The sequence below is a fragment of the Lynx canadensis genome, chromosome F1 (genome assembly GCF_007474595.2).
Source record: "Lynx canadensis isolate LIC74 chromosome F1, mLynCan4.pri.v2, whole genome shotgun sequence".
Classification (NCBI taxonomy): Eukaryota; Metazoa; Chordata; class Mammalia; order Carnivora; family Felidae; genus Lynx; species Lynx canadensis.
Genome location: NC_044319.2, coordinates 33,205,036 through 33,227,286, shown reverse-complemented (window position 1 = coordinate 33,227,286; position 22,251 = coordinate 33,205,036). Strand labels below are relative to the sequence as shown.

The window sequence follows — 22,251 nt, the reverse complement described above, 5'->3', positions numbered from 1 at the left end:
TCCTGCCTGGCCCCCATCTGGGGCTCCTGTATTTGGTATCTTCTGCCGAAATGCTCCTTGGTACATACCCTGTGCTTGGCAGGCTCCTTCACAAACTTCTGATCTCAGCTTACATATGACCTGCTACGTAGACCTTCCCCTGACTTTATCTAAAGATGACTGTCCCTGTTTGTCCCCCTTGCAAGCCTAGGTTTTATTCTTTCATGGCTTTCCCGCCCTTTGTCACCGCGTACGTGGTACCCTCCCTGCTCATCGTATGCCTCCTCTAGCCTGCGAGTCCCCAGAGGACAGAGCCACCATCTGTATGGAGCCAGCACCTGGCACATCATAGGTGCTGCCTCAGGTGAATGAAGGTGGTAACTCTGGAACCCCGATACAAGGTTAGGACAAGATTTAGTTCAGATTTTAATGAATAACGACTTTCCCAGCACAGTACCAATGTTGTGGGTGTTTGGGAGGAAACAGTGTTCCTTCATCCAACATTCATTTAGCCCAGAACAGGTAGGAGAGAGGTGGGGGTCGGAATGACTTGGAGACGTGGCCTACCTGATACAACGTGTGACAACAGAAGGGAAGTCAGGCTGACCCTGTGGTTTGAATAAACACCTTGGCCATCACCAGGAAACGCAGGAAACCCCTCCGCACAGCTCAGATTCCCCCCAGGGTGGATATTCACGTGTGAATCCATACGTGTGTGTGTTATTGCCCTTAAACACATATGTACAAAGTGGACTTTGCACTCCGAGACCCTCCACTCCTTGGGCGGTAGGAAGTACAACGGGCATGCAGCAGACGTGCAACGTATTTTTTGGAGCCATTTTAAAAAGCAAGCGGAGAGAATGGTCTTGTTTTTGCCAATTATCCAGGATTTGCTCCTTGTCCTTCTTTCTAGCTATTATGTGACAGAGGTGTTTTCGATTCTTTTTGCAACTTGTTTTCATTCTGTCTAAGAAATTTTAGCTGATCAGACTCTTCCTCCCCTTCCTCAAAGCATCCCCGAAAGCTTCAACTCTGGAGGCGATGGGTCGAAAGGAAGAAGACTCCAGTTCCTGGAAGAAACAGACCACCAACATCCGGAAAACCTTCATCTTCATGGAAGTGCTGGGATCGTGAGTGCGGGAGCTGAGAGCTGGCGGGTGGCAGGGCTGCGCGCTGGGGGGACCTGGAAAGAGTTGTTCTGGGCCAGCTGCAGCTGACAAGCTGGGACTGAGGCCCCTGGGAAATCAGCTCGCAGGGAGGGGGTGGGGTAGGGGAACTCACCGTGGGGTAGAACGGAGGACGGTTTCATACACTGGGACCCGCAGGGCATACCAGCCCTTTCCCTGGGCTCCGCGTCCTGGCCCACCCCCAGGGATCCCTGCCCTGCTTCTAGATCCGGGACAACTTGGCAGGAAAGCGGGATTCTGGAGCACTTGTGGAATGACCCTAGAACTTTCCTGGGCCTCCTCATCCAGCTTCTTCGTTTCCCCCTGGCAGTGAACAGGTCACCCAACCCCACTGTGTACTGTAGACAGAGGAGAAGGGGCTTCTGGGCCCCAGAGAGTGGATGGGTACACATACTGGAGTCAGCTCCCCATCGAGTCTGCACTGTAGCTTAAGTGCTGTGTTGGAAAAATAAAGTCATGCCGTAGCCCAAACCCCTACCCGCCTCTGGAGTGTCTGTGCCTGCCCTTTGACAACGATTACACGGCTGGAGGAACAGAGACAGCCTGTCTGGAGCTGACACTCTGCTCAGTCCTGCCTCTCCCCCACCCCCCCCGGGGAGGGTGCAGGCGGTGACACAGGCTGCCAGGGGCTCCGGGCCACCAGCTCTGTAGCCCCAGGACCCTAGCTGGCCTGCTAATTGGTCTGGGCTAATTGGGCCCCAGGAAGTGAGGGGCAGTTAGTAGGCTGTCCATTCAAGCAAGCTTTCCCTTTAGCCAACTCGGGCTGAGTTTAGTTCCGTGGGCCTTGGCTGGGAGGCTTGACCTCGGGCAATGACAGCTGCCCACACTCTCACTGTAGACGGAGAGGAGCCAGGCCTGGCCTGGGCAGGAGGTCCCTGAGCTCTCCCTGCCCAGGCCAGCGTGGGGCTCTGTGCACGCAGGAGGATCTCGGGGGTGGCGCTGGTCATCAGAGCCTTGGCCTTCCATCAAGGACCTTTGCCAAGACGGGGGCTAGAGAGGGGATTTTTGGCAGGAGAGAGGGACGAGACTCATGCATGAATCAGAAATGATTTGCCAAGCATCCCGAAAATCAAGAGAAGGAGGGAGAAGGATGCCCAGGTTGGCAAGGGCTTATTCACTGTTTGCTCAGACTTGTGCTGTGGGTGTGTTAGAAGACGGAACTCAGCGAAGTCGGCCACTGCCGTCCTCAACCTAGGGGGACAGCGGAGTCGCAACTTTTTCTTGACTATTTTTTTAAGTTGATTTATTTATTTCGAGAGAGAGAGTAGGTGCTAGAGAGAGCAGGGGAGGGGCAGAGGGAAAGGGAGGGAGAGAATCCCAAGCAGGCTCCACACTCAGCACAGTGCTCGATATCACCATAGTGAGATCATGCCCTGAGCCCAAATCAAGAGTCCGTTGCTCAGCTGAGCCAAGGTGTCCCCTTTCCCTCTAACTTTTAGCTGTGAAAATAACTAAATTTTTTGAAAAGTGAAATAATAATACAGTGAACAACAAATATATACACCACCTCAATATACACCACAATTCAACAGCTGTTAACACTTCACTATATTTGTTTTACAAACTTTCATCTCTCTCTCTCTCTCTCTCTTACACACACACACACACACACACACACACACACGCACTGATTTCCCTGGACAATTTGTCAGCAGTTGCACACTTCATGACATGTTACCTTTGAATCCTTCTGTCTGCATCTCCTAAAAATAAAGGCATTTTCATCTGTGTCCACAATAGCATTGCGACACTCAAGAAAATCAGTAATAACTTCCCACTATCATTTTAGCATAGGTAAGTTTTGAAAACTACAGACTCCTGGTCCCAGACCTACCGCACTGGGGTTTGCGGAGATAGGACTGAGTGGTCAGGAATCTGTATTTTAAGTGCTTCTGGTGGCTGTAACATATCCAGCCCCGCACTGATCTGAGGAACTCGGGGGACCAGAGAGGGGGCAAGTCACAGCTGTTGCCGCAGTTGGGGCTGAACAAAAGCTAAAGAGAAGGCACCCCTGAAGTGCCCAGGAGGGGGACAGGCAGCCCCAAGCTGCAGACCCCATGCAGTTGTTACCAAGGTGAGATGCTGAGGGGAAGGGAGGAGTGGGTGGGGCAGACTCCTCTGAGCAGGATGTACTGGAATCTTGACGAATGCCTCTTGTCTCTAGCCCTCAGCTCTTCTGGAACAACCCACCAGTAGAGAAGGATTTTGCTAAATCTGCCCAGAGATCACCCACAATTCCAGGGCCCTAGGGTAGCCTTATGGACGATGGGTAAAGCTAGTCCATAGCAGGGGAAATGTCACCCAGGCCCCGGTCCTCCTCCTTTCACTGCCCAGGAAGAGACATCTCCTTGGTTCTCCCCCACTTCCCCCATTAACGAGTCTTCCAGCAAGCGGAGAGAGCTGTTCAGAGCAGGAAACACAGACCAAGTTCTACTGCAGCAAAGTAATCCTGGCTCTGAAGCCTCTGCCCGTCTTGCCTTCTGACCCCAGCAACCTGAGCTGCTCAGAACTAGCTCTCTGCTCCCCACTCTGACAGATAGCACAATTAAGTCTTGTAATCCCTCTTCACTGCCCGGCCATACTTACCACACACACACACGCACACACACACACCACACGCACGCGTGCGCGCGCGCGCACACACACACACACACACACAGTGTACAAAGCAGCCTGAGGCAGAAGAGCAGTAACACCGTCTCAAATTGCCACCACACTGCACAACCCTAGGAGGCGTCATTTGCATACACTGCAATGTAAATGCCCCCCCCCCCCCCCAGCCGCAAGGAAGGCTGGAATTTGACCTCATTCCACAAGAGAACCCAGAGTGGATATCGGCTTTGAAGTCAGCTGCACCACCCACGTACAGGCGAAAGGGAGAACTCTGAAATTGGGTCCCGGAAGGTCATAGCTGGAAGGAATCTTGAAGGCCACGTGGTTCAACTCTCTCATTTTATAACAGGGAAAGTGGGATCTAAAGAGGAGTAGAACACACAGCTAATCCCAGTCCAAACCTCTCCCTCCTCCCTCCTTCCACCCATCCACCCATCACACGTTTATTGAGCACTTTCCGTATGCAACCGGGTGGAGGACTTGGCACTCGTGCCCACTTGTGTGCCCGTATTCCCTGCGTCGTACTTCGCAGATGGTGCTGGACCCTGGCAGCCCCATCCTACCTGCTGTCCTGTGCCTCCATGCTGTTTCTTCTACCTCTTTTTCACCCCCTCCTGAGACATCACTTCCACCTTTTCGCTGGGCTAACTCTCATTCATCCCTGAAAACTGAGTTCAGGGTGTTAAGTCAGAGGGCCACGGATGACAGGCTCCTTAGCTGCTCCAAGCGATCGCTGCATGCACGTTAGAAAAAGGTGCCCTTGTTTTCTAGCCTGCTAGCTGCTGGGGGGGAAAGTGTTGCAATAATTATTGGATGAACATGTACAGCGGTTCCAAGGTGACTGGCATGTGTTGGAGTTGTGTGCCATGCATCCTGCCCAGCCAGAACAGAGGCCCTGTCTTAAATGTTCGCTGTCGGTGGTCTCATGATACCCCCTGCTTATTTGTATGTATCCATCTCTCACACTAGACTCTCAAGACCGATACTAATCCAAGCGCCTAACTAACACGCGGATTATCTGTTCTGTCAGATAATCAAGCATTCATTGAATGTCTAATAACATCTTTCAAATCCAATGTTAATTGCTCATTTGTCTGCGTTCTTCACTAGTCTGCAGGCTTCCTAAGAACAGAAACACTTACCTTTTTTATCTCCAGTGTCTGACTCAGTAGGTGCTCAATAAATCTTGATTGAAGGGATGAGTGAATGAACGAATGAATGAATGGAGCAAGCTCTGAAGGCTCTGATTAATTCACTTCCAAGTGCAGCTGGGGGAAACAGGAAACTCAGACCCAGGAAACACTAAGTAGTTTCTTTCTTTTTTTAAATGCTATTTATTTTGAGAGGGAGGGAGAAAGCATGAGAGAGTGTGAGCGGGGAAGAGCGGACGGAGGATCCCAAGCAGGCTCTACGTTGTCAGTGCGGAGCCCTATACGGGGCTCAAACTCACGAAGCTCTAACTCGCGAATTGAACCGTGAGATCACGACCCGAGTCGGACACTTAACACACTGAGCCAGCCAAGCGCCCCACACCAAGTATTTCCTAATGCAGATCCTCAAAGCCATTACATGAGCTTGACTGCTATTGGGCCCCGAGTCTAAAATCCCCAGATGGCAGGGGACGCGATGGCTCAGCTGTTTCCTCACTTAAACCCTATTGCCTCTTGTTACTACCAGGTGTTCTCCCTAATGGTATTCAACTAATAATAGTAATAACAATAATAGTGTCTGACACATGTAATTTAACAGATGTCAGGAATGCTTGTAAGCACTTTACGTATGTTAATTCATTTCATCTTCTAAACAACTCTGAATCAGATACTATTGACACTCCCACTTTTCAGGTAAAGAAACTGGGTAGTTAAGTGACTTGTCACCCAAAAAGCTGAGGTTCTCACCTGGGCACTTGGGCTCCAACATCCATGGCTAGCTAACTGGTATTCAATAGCCTGGTCTCCAGAGAACCCCCTTCAAAACGAGAAAGCTATAATTTGGAATCCTACCCTGTGTTTCCATTGGGTTCTAACCTCTCCTTCTTCAGAAAACCTTTCCAGAGCTGCTGGGTTCTGTCTTTCATTCTCATAGATCCTACTGAATGAGAGGGTTCTCAGCCCCCTTAGCCCTTGGTAATTGGCTCAAGATAATTATCACCATCTAAAACTGAGAGGGGAGTTTTGTTCCATCACTGCCTGAGCCCTGTTCCCAGTGCTACCTCCAGCTGCCATTCCAGTGTGCCACACTTCAACATGCTGGAAGAAGGCAAGTAAATTGACTCTGCGGTGGCCTCTCTTTACTGGGTTGGCCAAATGGAGAAATCTCTCCATAACAAAGCGGAGTCCCTGGGTGTCCCTTCCAAATCACAGAATCGGGAAATAGCATCCATCTAGTGCCTGAGTCTGTAGTAGAATCTTTTCTTTCCCAAGAGAAAGGACACAGGGCTCGATGTAAGATAGGCTCTACCCTCAGTACAGCTCCTCAGATACCCACAGTGACAGTGGAAACCAATTACCAGCCACACCTTCCTTCATCTACCCTTTGGTTTTGCCTCTAACAATGTTCTCTAGCCAGCCAGGACTAATTTTAACTCTTGGTGTCTTCTACTTAGAGGAGCTTTTTCAGAAGTTTTCCTCGTGAAGCAAAGGATGACTGGGAAGCTCTTTGCCCTGAAGTGCATCAAGAAGTCACCTGCCTTCCGGGACAGCAGCCTGGAGAATGAGATTGCTGTGTTGAAAAAGTGAGTGGGTCTTAGGTTGGTCGGGTACAACCATACATTACATAACATTTCCTTCACAAATTACCTATGAGTAGGACTGAAGATGGATTTCCACACCCAAAGGCATTACTTACTCCCTTTGATTGCATTAATGTGTCCATTGGATCAATCGGCCAAGTTAAGCCAGGCAGATGCTTCTGCTGATTGGGGGGTGGTTGTGGGGGCAGCAAACTGACTAGCAAACCAACTGATAGCAGACCTGGTTTGTGCACATAGACCAGAGAATAATTAGCTCAATGGAACAAAAATCAACTAGGGCCAATAGCAGGAAGAATCAGTAATTAAGGAAGCAGAAGATTTAGAAATTGGTTTGACTTTATTCCAAAGCAAATATAGGCTCAGCACCCCAGCCATCATGGTAGAGGCCACACTAACAAACCATCTAACTGTTTACAGCAGGACCCAAACAAAAAAGCCTTGTGGAATCCCCATGGTATGCCAAAAGTGTATTAGGCATTAGGAACACAAGAATAAGGCCTACAAAATTCCTTATCCTCAGAAGCTCACATTTTCTGGGCAGAGACAGGTGCCCATAACAAACTCTAATCCCATTAGACATGAGCCAATAGTAGCAGAAGGCAAGGCTTGAAAAATACAGAGATTCATTTTGCCTACATGTACATTTTTATGAGTATGGGGTATTAGGTACATCTTTAAGGAAGAGGCACCTTGATAGGTGAGTAGAATTTAATGGAGACAGGAGAGGCAATGCAGAAAGGGAATTCAGGCTGAGAGTAACAGAAACTCAACTGTGTAAGTGCAACGGACATTAGGAAAGAGTCGGTATTAGAAGCCCCTGAGCTTAGAGTAAGGATCATCAAGGGACAGGAGATGAAATCAAATGAGATCTGATTATAAAGGGTCTTGGCTACCATGGTAAAGAATGTTGACTTTTTTCCGTGGGCAAAGAAAAGTCATCAAAGAATTTTTAGTAAGGAATCACATGATCAGACTTCTATTTTAGAGCCATGCCTCTTAAGCATGGTGGAAGATAGATTTAAGACTTTCTCAATAATCTAGACAATGGATGAGGATACAAGCAAAGGTAATAGCAGGATCATGTGGCAGCAAGAAGACTGGATTCAAGAGAGAGAAGTGATTGGGCTTGGGATCGACTGCTTTGAGTATAAAAGAGAAAAGTACTAAAAATGATGCTGAGATTGAGCGATTTGGTGGATAGTAATGTCATTGCTTGGATAGAGAACAAAAGGGATGTGTAGGCTTGAAGGAAATAGAAAGAAATTTGTTGGAACATATTGAATACGTGTATCCCCCAATCTCTATATGGAGGATGCTGGAGATACCAGTTTGGACTCCAGAGAGATTAGAACAGAGATGGACTGTGGACTCATTGAGAGCAAGGACTATGGTGGTCTTTCTTACCATCGTATTGTATCATCAGTCCCTAACAGCATAGATGCTTGGTAAAGATTTGTTCAGTAAATGATATATTAATGTTAGTATTGTCAACTTGTAAGTGTAATTGAATCCATCAGGTACCCACTGCAGTTGGTCTATAATTTTAGAAATTAAACTTAAACTTAAATGTTTAGATACTGTTTATTATGTGTTTACTATTCCCCAGGCACTATACTAAGCATTTTGCATGCATTATCTCTTTTAATCCTGATATAACCCTATGAGAGAGATGTACTTTACAAACCAAAAAAGTGGGGCTTAGAAGATTTAAGAAAACCAGCCAGTCATCCATTTCATAAGTATCTCATCCAGATCTGAACTCAAACCCAACTGACTCAGAGTCCAAATTCTTAACCCCTATGCTACCCAGCCATGAACCAAACTTCCTAGAAAGGTTCTTCCTATGCACAGAATTGCTGCCCGGGAAGCCAAGCCCCACGGCAAGTATGATTATTCTGCTTGCCTTGGCCCGTGAGTAATCCCATTCAGAGAGAACCTAGAGCAAATTTTTCTGAACACAGCATTACTGACATTTTAGACCAGATAATTCTTTATTGGGGTGGTGGGGTGGTGGACTGTGCATTATGGGATATTGACCGGCATTCCTGCCTCTGTCCGTTAGATGCCAGTAGCTCTTACCCCCTCCCGAGGCACAATAACAAAAAATGTCTCTAGTTATTGTCAAATATTCCCCCAGGGACAAAAGAGCCGCTGGTTGAGAATTACTATCAGCAACAAAGACATTCCACAGAACTGACCCCAGAAAATAGCATCTTCCCGGCTTCTCAAAATATTCCGGAATAAGAATTTTGCAACACTACTTCCGTGGTTACCCATGAGGAGGCTTAACTAACCCGATTCTCTTCTGCTGCAGTCCACTTTGTTCGAGGATGTTTCTGGATACCCATTTTGTAAAATAATCTAGTTTGGGGTGTTCCCTTGGCCTTCTTCAGGTATTTTAAGTTTCTCTTTTGGCAAAGTTTAAAGAGATTTCTGGAGTAGCCACAAAATATTGGTTCCCTGAAGGCAGAATGATCAATTATCCATTCAGAAACATGGATTGAACACCACTCTGGGATCTTTAAGATTTCTTTGTGACCACCTATTTATTAGGAAGGTTTCACAAGGATCCACTCTTCCTAAATATTGTCATCAAAGTCTCTAACAGAAATAAAAAAGTCCATTCTTTGTCTGGACACCTAAACCACGTACCATGACCCTTCCTTTTCCCCAGGATCAAGCATGAAAACATCGTGACCCTGGAGGACATCTATGAGAGCACCACTCACTACTACCTGGTCATGCAGCTGTAAGTGAAAGGTGACCCACTTCCTCTACAGACATCTCTGGGGGCCTGGGAGGCCTAGAGGAAGCTGCTCGGTGGTGAGGGGAGTACGGTGATTTAAAAGATGAGATCAAGAATTAGTTCAAGAGGCTCTCAAATGCTAAGATTTCTCTCAGGTTAAGTATGCCTCTGGTCATGAACATGTTCTGTGTGGACCGAAGGGTAGAACTAGGACTGATTATTGAGATGGTCTGTACCACGACAGCCTTACCGATCATTAAAATATTTTTTTAACGTTTCTTTATTTTTGAGAGAGAGAGAGACAGAGCGCAAACAGGGGAGAGGCAGAGAGAGAGACAGACACAGAATCTGAAGCAGGCTCCAGGCTCCGAGCTGTCAGCACAGAGCCCAACATGGGGCTTTAACCCATGAACCGTGAGATCATGACCTGAGCTGAAGTCAGATGCTCAACTGACTGAGCCATCCAGGTGCCCCTAAAGTATTTGCTACAAGTCAGCTAAGCGACCCCGGCAGCAGCTGTGACTCCAACCCATCCATCCTCCCCTGTGCCCCAGCCACTCCCCTCAGACTTTCTGGACCTCCCCACAATGCTACAGTTGAAGGGATAATGACTGGCATAGCAGGGAACCCTCCAGAACCCTTCTTGGGCGCCACGGCTTGAGTCCATTTTGACCAGTCAGTCCACCAAACTAACGTTAAATACTTTAATGCCACTCTAGGGTAAAATTACTGTGGGATTAGAAACCACACGACACAGATTTCAATTTGATACATATAAAAAAAAAAGATTTTCTCAAAAGAGATCCATCCAAAGTTAAAAACAGGCTGTGACTGTGTGTGTCCATCTGTGGGACAGAAATGGTGCCTCCCTAGAAAGGTCTCCACATCATTGTCATATATAAATAGGAGTTCTGTCTGAGACTGAATGCTGTAGGAGTTGGTCGGTGCTCCTACAAGTGCTCAGCCTTGGACTCAGAGAAATTTCTATTTATAAAGTACACACACACACACACACACACACCACTCTGCTATCTCTATGGCTAGATGCAATATTTTTGACTAACAGGCTGATTCCTCAGAAACTTTAATGAGTTGATTCAGGCCTAAGCAGCCTATTAACTCCAAGGCTCACCTGAGGCCCAGTGACTAGAGGGAGCAGGTGGTCAAGGGAGCGAGGTTGGGGATAGGGGTGCAGAACAGCATTAACAAATGAGCAGGGACCATGTGGCACCTTAATGAGGCCAATTCAACAGGATTAGCACACATTTAGATAGCCAGCTAAGGGGAGGCAGGGAAGCGGGCAGATTCAGATATCACCGAAGAGTGGAAAGCCTATGAGGGTGCCAGCTCTAGGACCCAGGCCACCCCGTGTCAGGAATTGCTGGTTGTGCATAGAGACTGTCTTTCTCATGGGCCTCTAGATCCTATGGCAGAGCCCAGAGCTTCAGGACAGAAACAAAAGGAGTAGGGTGGTGTGCATCTTGATTAGAGAAATTCCCCTTCCTCATCACTGCATGGTCCTATGATGTGTGCACGTCCGCATCCAGTGTCATGGAACAGTGACAAGGGGGCGAGGACTGTGAAAGAGTTGGAAACCCTGGCCCATGAAATGTTTATCCCAGGGAAGGCCTCAGGTGAGCATTTCACTGTCTTCACATACTTGAAGAGATCCACGTGACAGGGTGGTATTCTTGCTCTGCGTGGCCCCAGTGGGTAGAAGGGCTATCTGCTGGTGGAAACTACAGGGAGTGGGTTCCGTCGTAATATACAGAAATATTAAGAAGGCGGTGAAAGATAAAACAGTCTGTCTTAGGGGTAGTGAGTTGTCGGCCTCAGAGGTGTTTCAGGACGAGCTAAGAAACTTCTTGGCAAAAATAGCGTAGATGGCATTCAAGAGATGGGGAGCAGAGTGGATCTGAAGCTCCCCTGAATCCTAAGATACCTTACCATTGGAGTCTCCCAGCAGCACTAGAACTCCACCCACAAGTTCGGCAGTCAGTAGCCCAGTTTTCCAGTGAGGACAGAAATCCTGACACGAGCACAATTTGTGTCACGTGTACACCTCATTCCTGTTTTGCCTCATTTCAATTTCACCTCTTCTTTCATCATGGCCCCTGTGTCCTAAGTCAGGAAAATAGGCAGCTAAGCGTGTGTCCACTAAGGGATTATTGGCTTCTTGCTGAACCCTAACGAGGGGCATTTTGCACTTCAAAGAAGTGTCTAGGGAGAGGGAAATGGTTGGCCCAAAGAAATGACTCGCTCGTGATATCATTCCACCACCCAAAGGAGGTATTCTCAAACCAAGGTAGACCTCCCTACCTGGGCCGTGGGCACCCACCCGTTCTGCCACTGCTGTGTCTTCAGAGCTACAGAGTAAACGCACTTATGTCCCTCTGACCCGGAATAAGACCTGGATTCCTGCGCTTGCCCCTCTGCCCACAGTGTTTCTGGCGGGGAACTCTTTGACCGGATCCTGGAGCGGGGTGTCTACACAGAGAAGGATGCCAGCCTGGTGATCCAGCAGGTCTTGTCAGCAGTGAAATACCTCCACGAGAATGGCATCGTCCACAGAGACTTGAAGGTGCCCGAGTGGGAGTCCTCAATGGGAAATAGAACGACCCTTCAGGAAGCTGCATGGGTCATGGGCAGCCTAAGCTGTGTAAAATGAGAGGGTTGGACCAACCTCATCATTTGTTGGATCCCTTAAACAAATCTTGAATGACTGAACAATCATTGTTAATTTTCATCTCAGCCTCTTCCTGAACTTTGCCCTAGGCCTCACCCTATTAGGATACCAAGAGAATGCACATGTTTCTTGAACCTAGCCACACTCAAAATCAGAAGAAATAAATACTAATTGGAGGCCAACATTGCATCAGGCACACACTAGACTTTAGAAAGGTCAGAGACAATTAACTATGGTTTGATTTCCTCAAAAAACAGTCTTAGGGTAGTTGGGGCTGAGGAGAGGGAGGGAGTAGTTCTTTAATGACTACAAAGATGAGCAACCTGAGGGCCATAAGCAAAATACAGAGTGCTCAATATGGGGTGGGGAGCTGCAGCTAGGAGGAAGGAGGGAAGAACTGGGGGACATGAGCCTGTCCTTGAAGTCAGGAGCCCAGAGCGTAGCTTCCTAAGAAATTCTCTATCAGGGGAGGAAAATAAATATGTATTTCAGATGATTATATCCTACACTGCATGGTATTGCTCTTCTCCCACAGCCTGAAAACCTGCTGTACCTAACCCCTGAAGAGAATTCTAAGATCATGATCACAGACTTTGGTCTGTCCAAGATGGAACAGAGTGGAGTCATGTCCACTGCCTGTGGGACCCCGGGCTATGTGGGTGAGTCTGGGGACAGGAGGAAGGTTAACCAGTTGGCTGCATTCAACCTCATGGATATTACTTAACAGAGAGGGGTGGTTATAAGGAGACACGGTTCAACTTCAGGGGCAATCCCAGGAGAGCATTCATTATGAGGCTTAGGGTAAATCCATGTATCTCTGGAACTACCCCTACTGCTCCCAAACCCTACATCTTTAAAGACAGCCTACCCCTGAACTCTTCCAACAGCCCCTGCCTATACTTGCCTCTCATTATTTTGGCTAACTTCCTGCCTTTGTCTCTCCAGCTAAACCAGGGGCAGAGACAAGATCACAAACCCAGAGATCGTTAGATTGCCAAGGGTTTGACCGCTAGCCGCCCCTTTTCCTTTTTCCCACTTCCACAGGAGACTACAACCCACCAGTTGGTGGTATCCCAGAGGCATAGTGTTGAGTTTGAAGCCGAGGAACTCAGGCATGCATGCTCCCGCCCAAACGTATCCCCAAGAAAACATCCTAGGAAACTGGCAGAGGCGGGACTTCCTGCCTAAACAACAGGCTTTCAAGGCCCCCCAAAAAGTAAGGCAGGCAAGTTACCAGGTGAAAGCATCCCCAAAATTCATGGGGAGAAAGCCAAAACTCAGAATGTCCACTCCTGCCCCTTCCCTCTTCACCACTCATCACCTGGTTGAGGATGGTAGTAGGAAGGAGAACTCTAACTTAAGAGGAAATCTGCTCTCACCCCCAAAGAGAGGTCAGTTAGTAGGTACTGAGTCCCAATGAGTACAAATCCCTGGGATCTGGGATAAATACAGAAAGTAGCCCTCTACTGCTCCCATTCAGAGGAAGACCTGGCTCATTTTCTCAGGGAGCTCTCAGTCTGATACGGATAACTAAGCCTTGCCCTCAGAAGGTACCAGAGACAGATGGAGCAGTTATCACCTGCCCTCTAAGAGTTCCTCATTTTAAGAGGGATGACTCAGTTTCTGCCCCCAGGGAGATCCCAGTCTAGTGGGAGAGAGATTGCCCCTACTTGGCAGATGTCCCCATCAGAACACAGACACACAACCCCAGCCCTGGGCTAACCCATCTGTGTGGGGAGACATAGACCTACATCTGATGGGGGCAAGGTAGCCCTGGAGATTCCCAGTCTGATGTAAGAGTCATAGGCCCTGTCGTGGGGACCTTCCAGGTTGATGGAGGAAGATTCAGTCAGATGGGAGAGACACCGTCCCCGCCCTAGGAAAAGTTTCAGTGATACAGAAACACTGCCATCCCAGGAGCTTTCCTAGTCCTCTTCTCTAAGCCTCATCCTGACCTTCAGCCCTCACCCCTCGGCCCTGTCTTCTTGTCCCAGCCCTGACTCTGCCTTTGGTTTGTTGTAGCTCCGGAAGTGTTGGCACAGAAGCCCTACAGCAAGGCTGTGGATTGCTGGTCTATTGGCGTCATCACTTACATATTGTGAGTAGAAGCTGTCATTGGCTCAGTTCCTGGGAAATCTCACAACCTGCTCATCCTTTCTCTCCCCTCCCCTATTTTAGCTCCTCAAGCAACATCCACCTCCAAAGCATGTGTATGTACACGTGTGCATGTGCGAGTGCTTGCATGCATGTGTGTGTGTGTGTGTGTGTGTGTGTGCGCACACACACACACACATGCTTACTCATGCACACAGCTCCAAAGGTTTCTGTCCTGGTCTCCACCAGATTATAAAAACAGAGCTGAGTGTGAACCCACTGTTGAGCCATATGGTACTCTCTGTTCCTGCACCCCACCCCCATTTACTCTATATAAATGTGTTGAGTCCCGCTGTATGGAATGAGCAATGGAAAAAGGGGAGGCCAAGCCAAGCTTGGAAGTCAAGTGGGTACAATGTTCACATCTCAAATTTCTCTCCTGGCAAGTCAGCCCAAAGCAAAATGATGGCCCGAATGAATCTGGTCATTGTTCCTCTTCACATATTCTTGGGCTCTCCTTTACTAACCTACTCATCACCCCTTCCCCACCATTCCTCTTCATCTATAGCAGACTCTGCTGTTAGGAAAATAACCTGTCATTTACCCCTTAGTGTGGATTCAGTTCTCTATTTCCTAAGCTTATGTTGAGTAACTACTGTCACTCATTCATTTACTTAACAAATATTCATTGACTGTCTATTCTGTGCTAATAGCCTAAATAATCCCTCAGGAAACTTACATTCAAGCAGACATTCTGTCATCCCTCTTAAAGATCTTGTATACATCATCTAAGTGTCAGGGGAGGTATAGGAGAGGTGGTGAGAGGTTTGGGGGAACAATGCACAAAGGGGCCTTCCAGGGCTGCCTGTTCCAAGCTTTGGCTCCTGCATAAATACTTGATGGGGCCTGCATCATTCCCGAATCCACCTGTTCATACTGCTGATTGGAGATCCTTAGCTCATGCCTGTGTATAGTGGAGGCTAGGCAGAAGGGACAGGCTGGCTCAGGGAGACTGGGGTTGTTTAGCAGCATACCTCCTTCCGTGTTTCACTGCAGGTTGTGTGGGTATCCCCCCTTCTATGAAGAAACTGAGTCTAAGCTTTTCGAGAAGATCAAGGAAGGCTACTATGAATTTGAATCTCCATTCTGGGATGACATTTCTGAGTCAGGTAAGGCTACCAGGTGTGAAGGACAAGATGACAGGCTCAAGGCAGAGGGTGCCAAGAGAAAAGAGCTTAACAAAAGATGACAGTCCTGGCTCTTGAAAGTCCCCAGGGAAACTTATAGACCAGGCTGCCAGAGAAGTGGAGAAATCTTTATCTGGCTCAAAGGCCAAATAAATTATTTGCATCCAATGTTTAGGCTTTTGTTTTCTGGAGGCAGAACCACAGCATACCTGGTAAAAGAGGGGAGGTAGTTTAGATGAGGGGCCAGGAGGGCAGCTTGAGGCACAGGGGAATGTTCCAGGCAGGAGCAGCAAAACCAAGGCAAGTTTTTCCTTTCAGATATCAAGACCGAGAGTATGCAATGTCTGTATGTGGGAGAGAAGGCAATCATTACATGTTGTGGGGCCCATTAAGTGCAGATCAGCGCCGGGACAAGGCAGCATTCACATGTGTGCCCACGTGTGGGTGCCTGCCCCTGAATGGTGCAAACGAATACACTCGTGGCGTGCAGGCACGTTGGTGCCTCGTGATAAGAGATGTATCTGCAGTGCTGTGTGGGTGAGGCTACGTAGAGCCTCTCTTTGGTGGTTTATGGTGGGTTGTCGTTAGGTGGCTTGGATTTTTTTTTTCTCTTTTAAGACTCTTAAAATTGCCTCTTTGGAAGATTAACTAAAGATGCATTCATTGCCACCCACCAGCCTGGAAGTGAATTTCCATCAGTCACGAAATCTGGCCCTTAGTTGTGTCTTTGATTGCTCCCCTTAGCCAAGGATTTTATTTGCCACTTGCTGGAGAAGGACCCGAATGAACGGTACACCTGTGAGAAGGCCTTGAGGCACCCCTGGTGAGTGAGGATGGGGTGGGGTCTGGACCCTAGCCTTTTGGTTCCCCAGATGCCATGATGACTCATTCACATGGTGTATCCCCAGAGTTTGCTTGCCCTGAGCTCTTTACTCTTGCAGCATCCAAGGAGCATAGACTTGTCTATCCGGTCCAGCTAGAGATGCAAACAGCATTTAATGAAGTGGGTTCTGACCCAGACGTGGGGGCTGCATCATCTCGTCAAGGGCAGGAGACAGACACAACCAGGCTCTGTCATCAGTACTAGGATGCAACCATCAGTACCAGCTGTGCAAGAGGCACCAGGAAGAGGCAGCTGTGCCCTGTCCTTAAGAGAATCATCCCAACTGAGGCAATTTGTGAGGAATCACAAAGCAACCAATCAGTAAACTGAGTAAATTAAGTCTTGAAACACTTTCTTTTCTCATGCAACACCCCTGCTCAAGATTCCCAGTAGCTCCCCACTTCCTACCACAGCAAGCCTAGATTCCTGTGCCTTTTCAGGTTTTCCCCATTCTGGCCTGACCCTTTACCTCCAACTTTATTTCCCCCAATTCCCGACACACATCCTCTATTCCAGAGAGGCCTAAGAGTTGCATTTCTCTTCCTGCCCTCCCCTACCCCATATACCAAGCTCTTTCCAACCTACACCTGGGGTCATACTATTTTCACCACCTAGAATGTCCTGCCTCTTGCCTTGTATGTAGCATCCTTGAGGACCGGAGCAGTTTCTGCCCTTCCCTGATGCCCTGGCTCCTGCAGGCCAGGTACCCCTCCTCACTTCTCTTCATCAATCACACAGCTTACATGAATGACTCTAGTTCATGGCATGGAACAAGGCTCCACGCCTACACTGGAAAGCCCCAGGGATCAGGGTGACATCTGTTGCTACTCTGCGTCCCTAGTACCTAGAAAGTACTGCACCCATGGCAAATGTCTAAGGAACACGTAGAAATGGATGATGAGGGCAAGGGCAGCCTGTATTGGGCGGCCTCCTTCAAGAAGGCTTCCAGGAGGAGATGGGTTCCAAGCAAAGCTTTGAGCTAACAGAGAGGGACAACCCAAGCACCCTCTGACACAGGGGCTGGTAAGCCTTGTTTGTGAAAAGCTGGAGAGTCAGTATCTTAGGCTTAGCCGGCCATATCGTCTATACGGCAACTACTCAGTCTGCCCTTATCACCTGGAAGTAGCCATAGCTCATACCTGAATGAATGGGCACGTCTGTGTCCTAGTGAGACCTATTTACAGAAATGGGCAATGGGTAGATTTGGCCCACGGGCCATAGTTTGCCGACCCTGCTGTAAAGCAAGATTTTGGTTTTGCCAAAGCATTGGCCCCCTAATGACCTGCCCAGGGGGACAGAGGAGCCTGGTTCCAGCCCATTCCTACGGTGGGTCACTCTTCTTCTGAGTTCACTCAACTTAACTAGGACCTGCATGCACAGCTCCCTGCCCAGCTCCTGGATGAGTCCCATAATCACCCACTAGCCAGGTGTCCCTTCTATATCTACAGGATCAATGGAAACACAGCCCTCCACCGGGACATCTACCCATCAGTCAGTCTCCAGATCCAGAAGAACTTTGCCAAGAGCAAGTGGAGGGTAGGTCGCCCTTTCTGGGGAGGTAGCAGGCTCTTCTGGGCCACTGGAGGCTGAGCTGGGGCAGGGCTGGTGGAGGGGCTGTCCTTGGGGCTTCCTAGCAGACACTGGAGCTCCCTGGACCCTCTCTGAAATGAGAAGTGGGCAAGTTTCAAGAGGCCACAGGGCAAAGGGAAAGTTTGAGCCCTGCAGCCCTCTGGGAGCGGAGGTGGCCAGAGGCTGCTCTTGTGTCTCCTCAGCAAGCCTTCAATGCAGCAGCTGTGGTGCATCACATGAGGAAGCTGCACATGAACTTGCACAGCCCAGGCATCCACCCAGAGGTGGAGAACAGGCCTCCCGTCACTCAAGCCTCAGAAGCCTCCAGACCCAGCTCCTCTGAGCTCACCATCACCGAGGCACCTGCCCTGGACCAGAGTGGCGCACTTCCTGCCCTGCCCCGGCTGCCCTGCCAGCACGGCCCCCGGACCGCTGCGCCCGGTGGCAGGTCCCTCAACTGCCTGGTCAATGGCTCGCTCCGCATCAGCAGCAGCCTGGTGCCCATGCAGCAGGGGCCCCTGGCCGCTGGGCCCTGTGGCTGCTGTTCTAGTTGCCTGAGCATCGGGAGTAAAGAGAGGTCCTCTTACTGCTCCGAACCCACACTCCTCAAAAAAGCTAACAGAAAACAGTACGTATTTTCAGCCAAAGACAGAGGCCTAGCCCTGCTCAGGCAAAGGGACTGAAAGACACTGACCAGAAGGAGGAGGCTCTGCAGGGTGGGAAGAGCTCTGGATCAGGGGTCAAGGGAAGTGCCTCCAGTCCTGTCCCTCCCACTAGCTGTGTGGCTGCTGACAGATCAGGCAACGTGTCTGTTTCTGGTTTGCTCATCTGTAAAATCCTACCCACCTGCTCAGCCTGCCTCACAAAGGTACTTAAAAGTTTAGTGAAGCAACAGGAATTATAAATGCCTGCAGAAAACTGGGCACGTGTGAGTGATGCGCACTAGATTCCTTGACTTTCCAGAACCGCTGTGTTGGGGGAGGAGGGGAGCTTCGTTGTCATCTTGGTCTTTTCGGCAAGGGCTTGTACTTTCCAAACCTGATAAAGGGAGGGCTGAGTGGATGCCACGGTCACGGGGAACCACCCAGATCTTCTTGCTTCCACAAATACTCCACAGCCTGCTGCCTCGTTTGCTTTCCAGGAACTACAAATCAGAGGTCATGGTGCCGGTTAAAGCCAGCGGCAGTTCCCACTGCCGGGCGGGGCAGACTGGAGTCTGTCTCATCATGTGATCCCCGGAGTCCACACCTGTGTCAATTTTCAGGTGAGGCGACCAGAGGTGGGAGGGCCAGGGCGGGGGGCTCGGGGAGGGTTTCTGGCCCAGAAGGAGAGCCCCAGCACAGGGTCTGAACGAAGGGGTCTGAGGGGCACCGGAAGCGGCAGGCCCACCCCCACCCCGAACCCATTTCCTCTGCAGGGGAGTTGTCATCTCTTCTCTACCCTTCCAAACCCGGCATCCACCCTGCAGCGGGGAGGAAGGCGGAGCAAGCGGAGCAGGGCCTGGCAGGAGTGGTTTAGGGTCGGAAGCAGCACGCTGCCGCCCGGGGCAGACTCTCACGGAAGGCCCAGCAGTGAGCCCCGAGGCGCGGAGGCCTCGTTGAAGCCGTGGGCAGGAGGGCGGCATCCACCCGTTTCCAGGTCTCCCTGACCTGCCTGCTCTGCGCCCCCACACCCTGCGTGCCGTGGCTCCGTGCAGTGTACTAGGTAGCTCTTGCCCGGGTCTGTGTTGTTTGTGATGAAAAGCTTAATGGGCTGGCCAGGCTGTGTCACCTTCTCCGAGCAAAGCCATATGGAGCATCGACCCAGACTCCGGCTCAGCACACACTCGCTCCTGCCTGCCAGGCCTTTGTCCTCACGGCCAGAACGGGCTCATTAATGTAGTCGCTTGCCCATCTGCATGAATGACAGTCAGCTCTGTGGGCCACCCGTGAGCTCTCAAGTTCCCATCCTTGGCTTTAGGATTAGCTCCAACCGGGCTGAGACGCGGCCAGCCTGCCCCCGGCTCACTTCTGAACCACCTCCCTCCCTGCCCCAGGCCCAAAGCAGCCCCACAGCCTCCAAGATGAAAAAGAAAGAGATCAATGATTAGGTACTGCGAGGAATCCTTATCCTGACCAAGACGCCCCACCCACACCCAATGAAGTACAAATTGGAAGTTGACGGTTTTCATTTCAGATGGTTAATTCTCATCCTGCTTCTGCTCTTCTTTCTCTCCCTGGAAATCGGGGACCTTATTCTTGTCGCTCCCTAGTTTTCTTGTACCCCGTCCCCTCCAGCTTCATGCTCGGTGTTGTGCTCAATAAAACGGACATATTTTTCTCTACGAGGCGTCATGTGGTTCTTCTCAAAGTCAGCAGTGGCTCTGGGACTTCTGAGCCCGTGCCGGGTGGAGAGCCTGGGGTCTGGCAGGGGGGTGGCTGATGCAGACTGGGAGCATAAGGTATGCCAGGTACTTAATGACAGGAATTTCGCACACTGACTCATTGACTCCTCAGAACGACCCCCGGGGTGGGGTCTGTGCGAGCCCGAGCCGTCAGGTTCCAGCATCCATTCTCCTAATGACTGTGGTAGACGATCATGAGTTTAAAGCCCAGCTCTGCCCTGCCCTCTGCCTCATCTGTGACCTTGGGGGGGTTACACAGCCTGTGCCTTCGTTTCCTCACTTGTCAAATGGGAACAGCACCTATATCACGAGATAATGCACATGATGTCTCTCGCGCAGTGCTCAATAAGTAATTGATAATAGTCAAAAAGTTAATGTAGGTAAAACGCCTAGCACATTGCACAGGCTGTGGTTAGCACACTCACGTCACGCCTTTTCCATATGTTCCACACACACACAGTTACCCGTCATCCATTTGCAACTTCTCTTTGAGATCCCAAGAGACACAGGTTCTGCCTCTGGAGCTGGGTGAATTTGGACACAATCCTTCCCTTCTCTGGATTTCTATTTCCTCATCTGTAAATGAGAAACTGGATCGCTGCTCAAAGATGAAAATACTTGGTCTGGTCTCTCAAGGAAGGGATCCATTGGGTCCTGGGGCAAAGGGGTCCAGTCACCCTAAGTTTGGGTGATGAGCAAGCTGTACTGAGCAAAGTGGGGCAGCCTATGCTTCCTACACCACCAGGCCTTGGGCTTGAGCAGGGGAGCACCCAGGAACCCCAAGTGCGGGACAGACACAAGTGACAAAGATTTACTTAATGGGGAGGCCATTTTCTGAAACTCTTTCAACCTCCAGACTTCTTTCCAAAGATTTTTATTGGGCTTTTAGTTTGTACATCACTTTTTGTTAAGATTTTGGGTTCGTCCAGGACTCAGCCTCAGTGGAGGATGAAGGGCATGCACGCTGCCCGGTCAAGCTCCCTGCACTTGAGAGCTCCCCGTCACAAAGGCACGGCCCGCCTCCACCCTCTCTGTCTCTCAAATGTAATTTCCCATCATCTCGGGCTCAGCCGCAGCCCAGAACAATCTTAACAGCTGCACACCAGGGGTGGACCACACTGTGCTTTCGGCTGTATAAGTCTCCTGGAGCTGGAAAGCATTCCAACCCAGTCTGTCCTCCAAAAGTAAAGAGGGCAGACGGGCAGGGCCAGGGGCTGGAAGCCGGCACGTCACTTACAGGTGGCATAGTAGAGCACACGCCCATTGATGTGGTCGCGGATCTGTTCCACGTGCTTCTCCAGCCCCGTCAGGTCTGCCGAGCGAAGCTCGATGGCCTGGCTCCCCCGAAGCAGCTCCAACTCCATGTCTGAGGCAGATGGAACAGCAAGGGGAGGAGGCGCTGGTGAGATACCCAAAGACTCCAAACCCCTTCTCTTCCCACCCGCTTGGCAGCAGCCACAGGTGAAATCACCTGTGAGGGAGCCTGGTCACTAAGGCAAGTTCTCTCCAGCCTCATGGCTCTCCACCCATACCCCACTCTAGAGAAACCAGACCCAGAAATCCCCTAGTCTCCCCCTCTGCTCTAGGCAGAGCAGTTGTCCCAGACTCATGAGGGAGGCCACTGGCACCGAGATTACCAACCTACCACTATTGGACTCAGACACTGCCATCCCACTAATGGTCCTCAAGTGGGCACCATGGCAAAAGCGCTGGCTGGGGGACCAGAATTCCTCCGCGCTTTCCCTCCCCCAAATACCACCCCAGATAAATCTAGTCCTCCCCGCCAGGTCTGTTCCGCACGCCGCCACCAGATCCTGCGGAGGATGTGGAGGACAGCCTGTCCCTCCTGTCACTGTCACCCTAGGAAAGAGGCCCCTCTACCACACTCCTGAGAGCTGGCACCCAGCATCAGCCTGAACTTTTCCAGGAATAAGGAGGGGGTGCACTGCCTCACAGGGTTCCAACTTCAGGCAGCTCTAGCTGTTAAAAAAGGCTTCTCATGAAGCCAGAGTCTGACCACTTCTGGCCCCCAGCCGGTTGTCCCAGGTCTGTCTCCTAGGGGTGTAGGAATATATTTGCTCTGTCTCCCACATGGAAGTCGTTCAAATGTCTGAGGCCACGTCTTCTCAGATCAAATCTCCCTAGCTCCTTCACCCGTTTTTCATCCGATAC

At 50.0% G+C, this 22,251-nt stretch overlaps 2 protein-coding genes across 5 annotated transcripts in view; one reads left to right on the top strand and one right to left on the bottom strand.

Moving 5' to 3' along the window:
* The window catches only part of CAMK1G (calcium/calmodulin dependent protein kinase IG), a 29,413-nt gene extending 10,058 nt beyond the window's left edge, over positions 1-19,355 (top strand). For both annotated transcript variants that reach the window (XM_030303058.1, XM_030303059.1), the window contains 12 exons: positions 992-1,109; positions 6,385-6,513; positions 9,206-9,280; positions 11,720-11,858; positions 12,499-12,622; positions 13,986-14,061; positions 15,114-15,226; positions 15,989-16,067; positions 17,576-17,663; positions 17,900-18,324; positions 18,838-18,960; positions 19,114-19,355. In XM_030303058.1, coding sequence (XP_030158918.1) covers positions 1,021-1,109; positions 6,385-6,513; positions 9,206-9,280; positions 11,720-11,858; positions 12,499-12,622; positions 13,986-14,061; positions 15,114-15,226; positions 15,989-16,067; positions 17,576-17,663; positions 17,900-18,324; positions 18,838-18,928 — 1,428 coding nt within the window. In that variant the 5' untranslated portion in view covers positions 992-1,020 and the 3' untranslated portion in view covers positions 18,929-18,960; positions 19,114-19,355. The remainder of the gene's footprint in view (positions 1-991; positions 1,110-6,384; positions 6,514-9,205; positions 9,281-11,719; positions 11,859-12,498; positions 12,623-13,985; positions 14,062-15,113; positions 15,227-15,988; positions 16,068-17,575; positions 17,664-17,899; positions 18,325-18,837; positions 18,961-19,113) is intronic.
* A 1,565-nt stretch (positions 19,356-20,920) lies between these two features.
* Positions 20,921-22,251, bottom strand: part of LAMB3 (laminin subunit beta 3) — a 62,286-nt gene continuing 60,955 nt past the window's right edge. For all 3 annotated transcript variants that reach the window (XM_030303053.2, XM_030303052.2, XM_032591725.1), the window contains exon 27: positions 20,921-21,445. In XM_030303053.2, the coding sequence (XP_030158913.1) occupies positions 21,309-21,445 (137 nt within the window). In that variant the 3' untranslated portion in view covers positions 20,921-21,308. The remainder of the gene's footprint in view (positions 21,446-22,251) is intronic.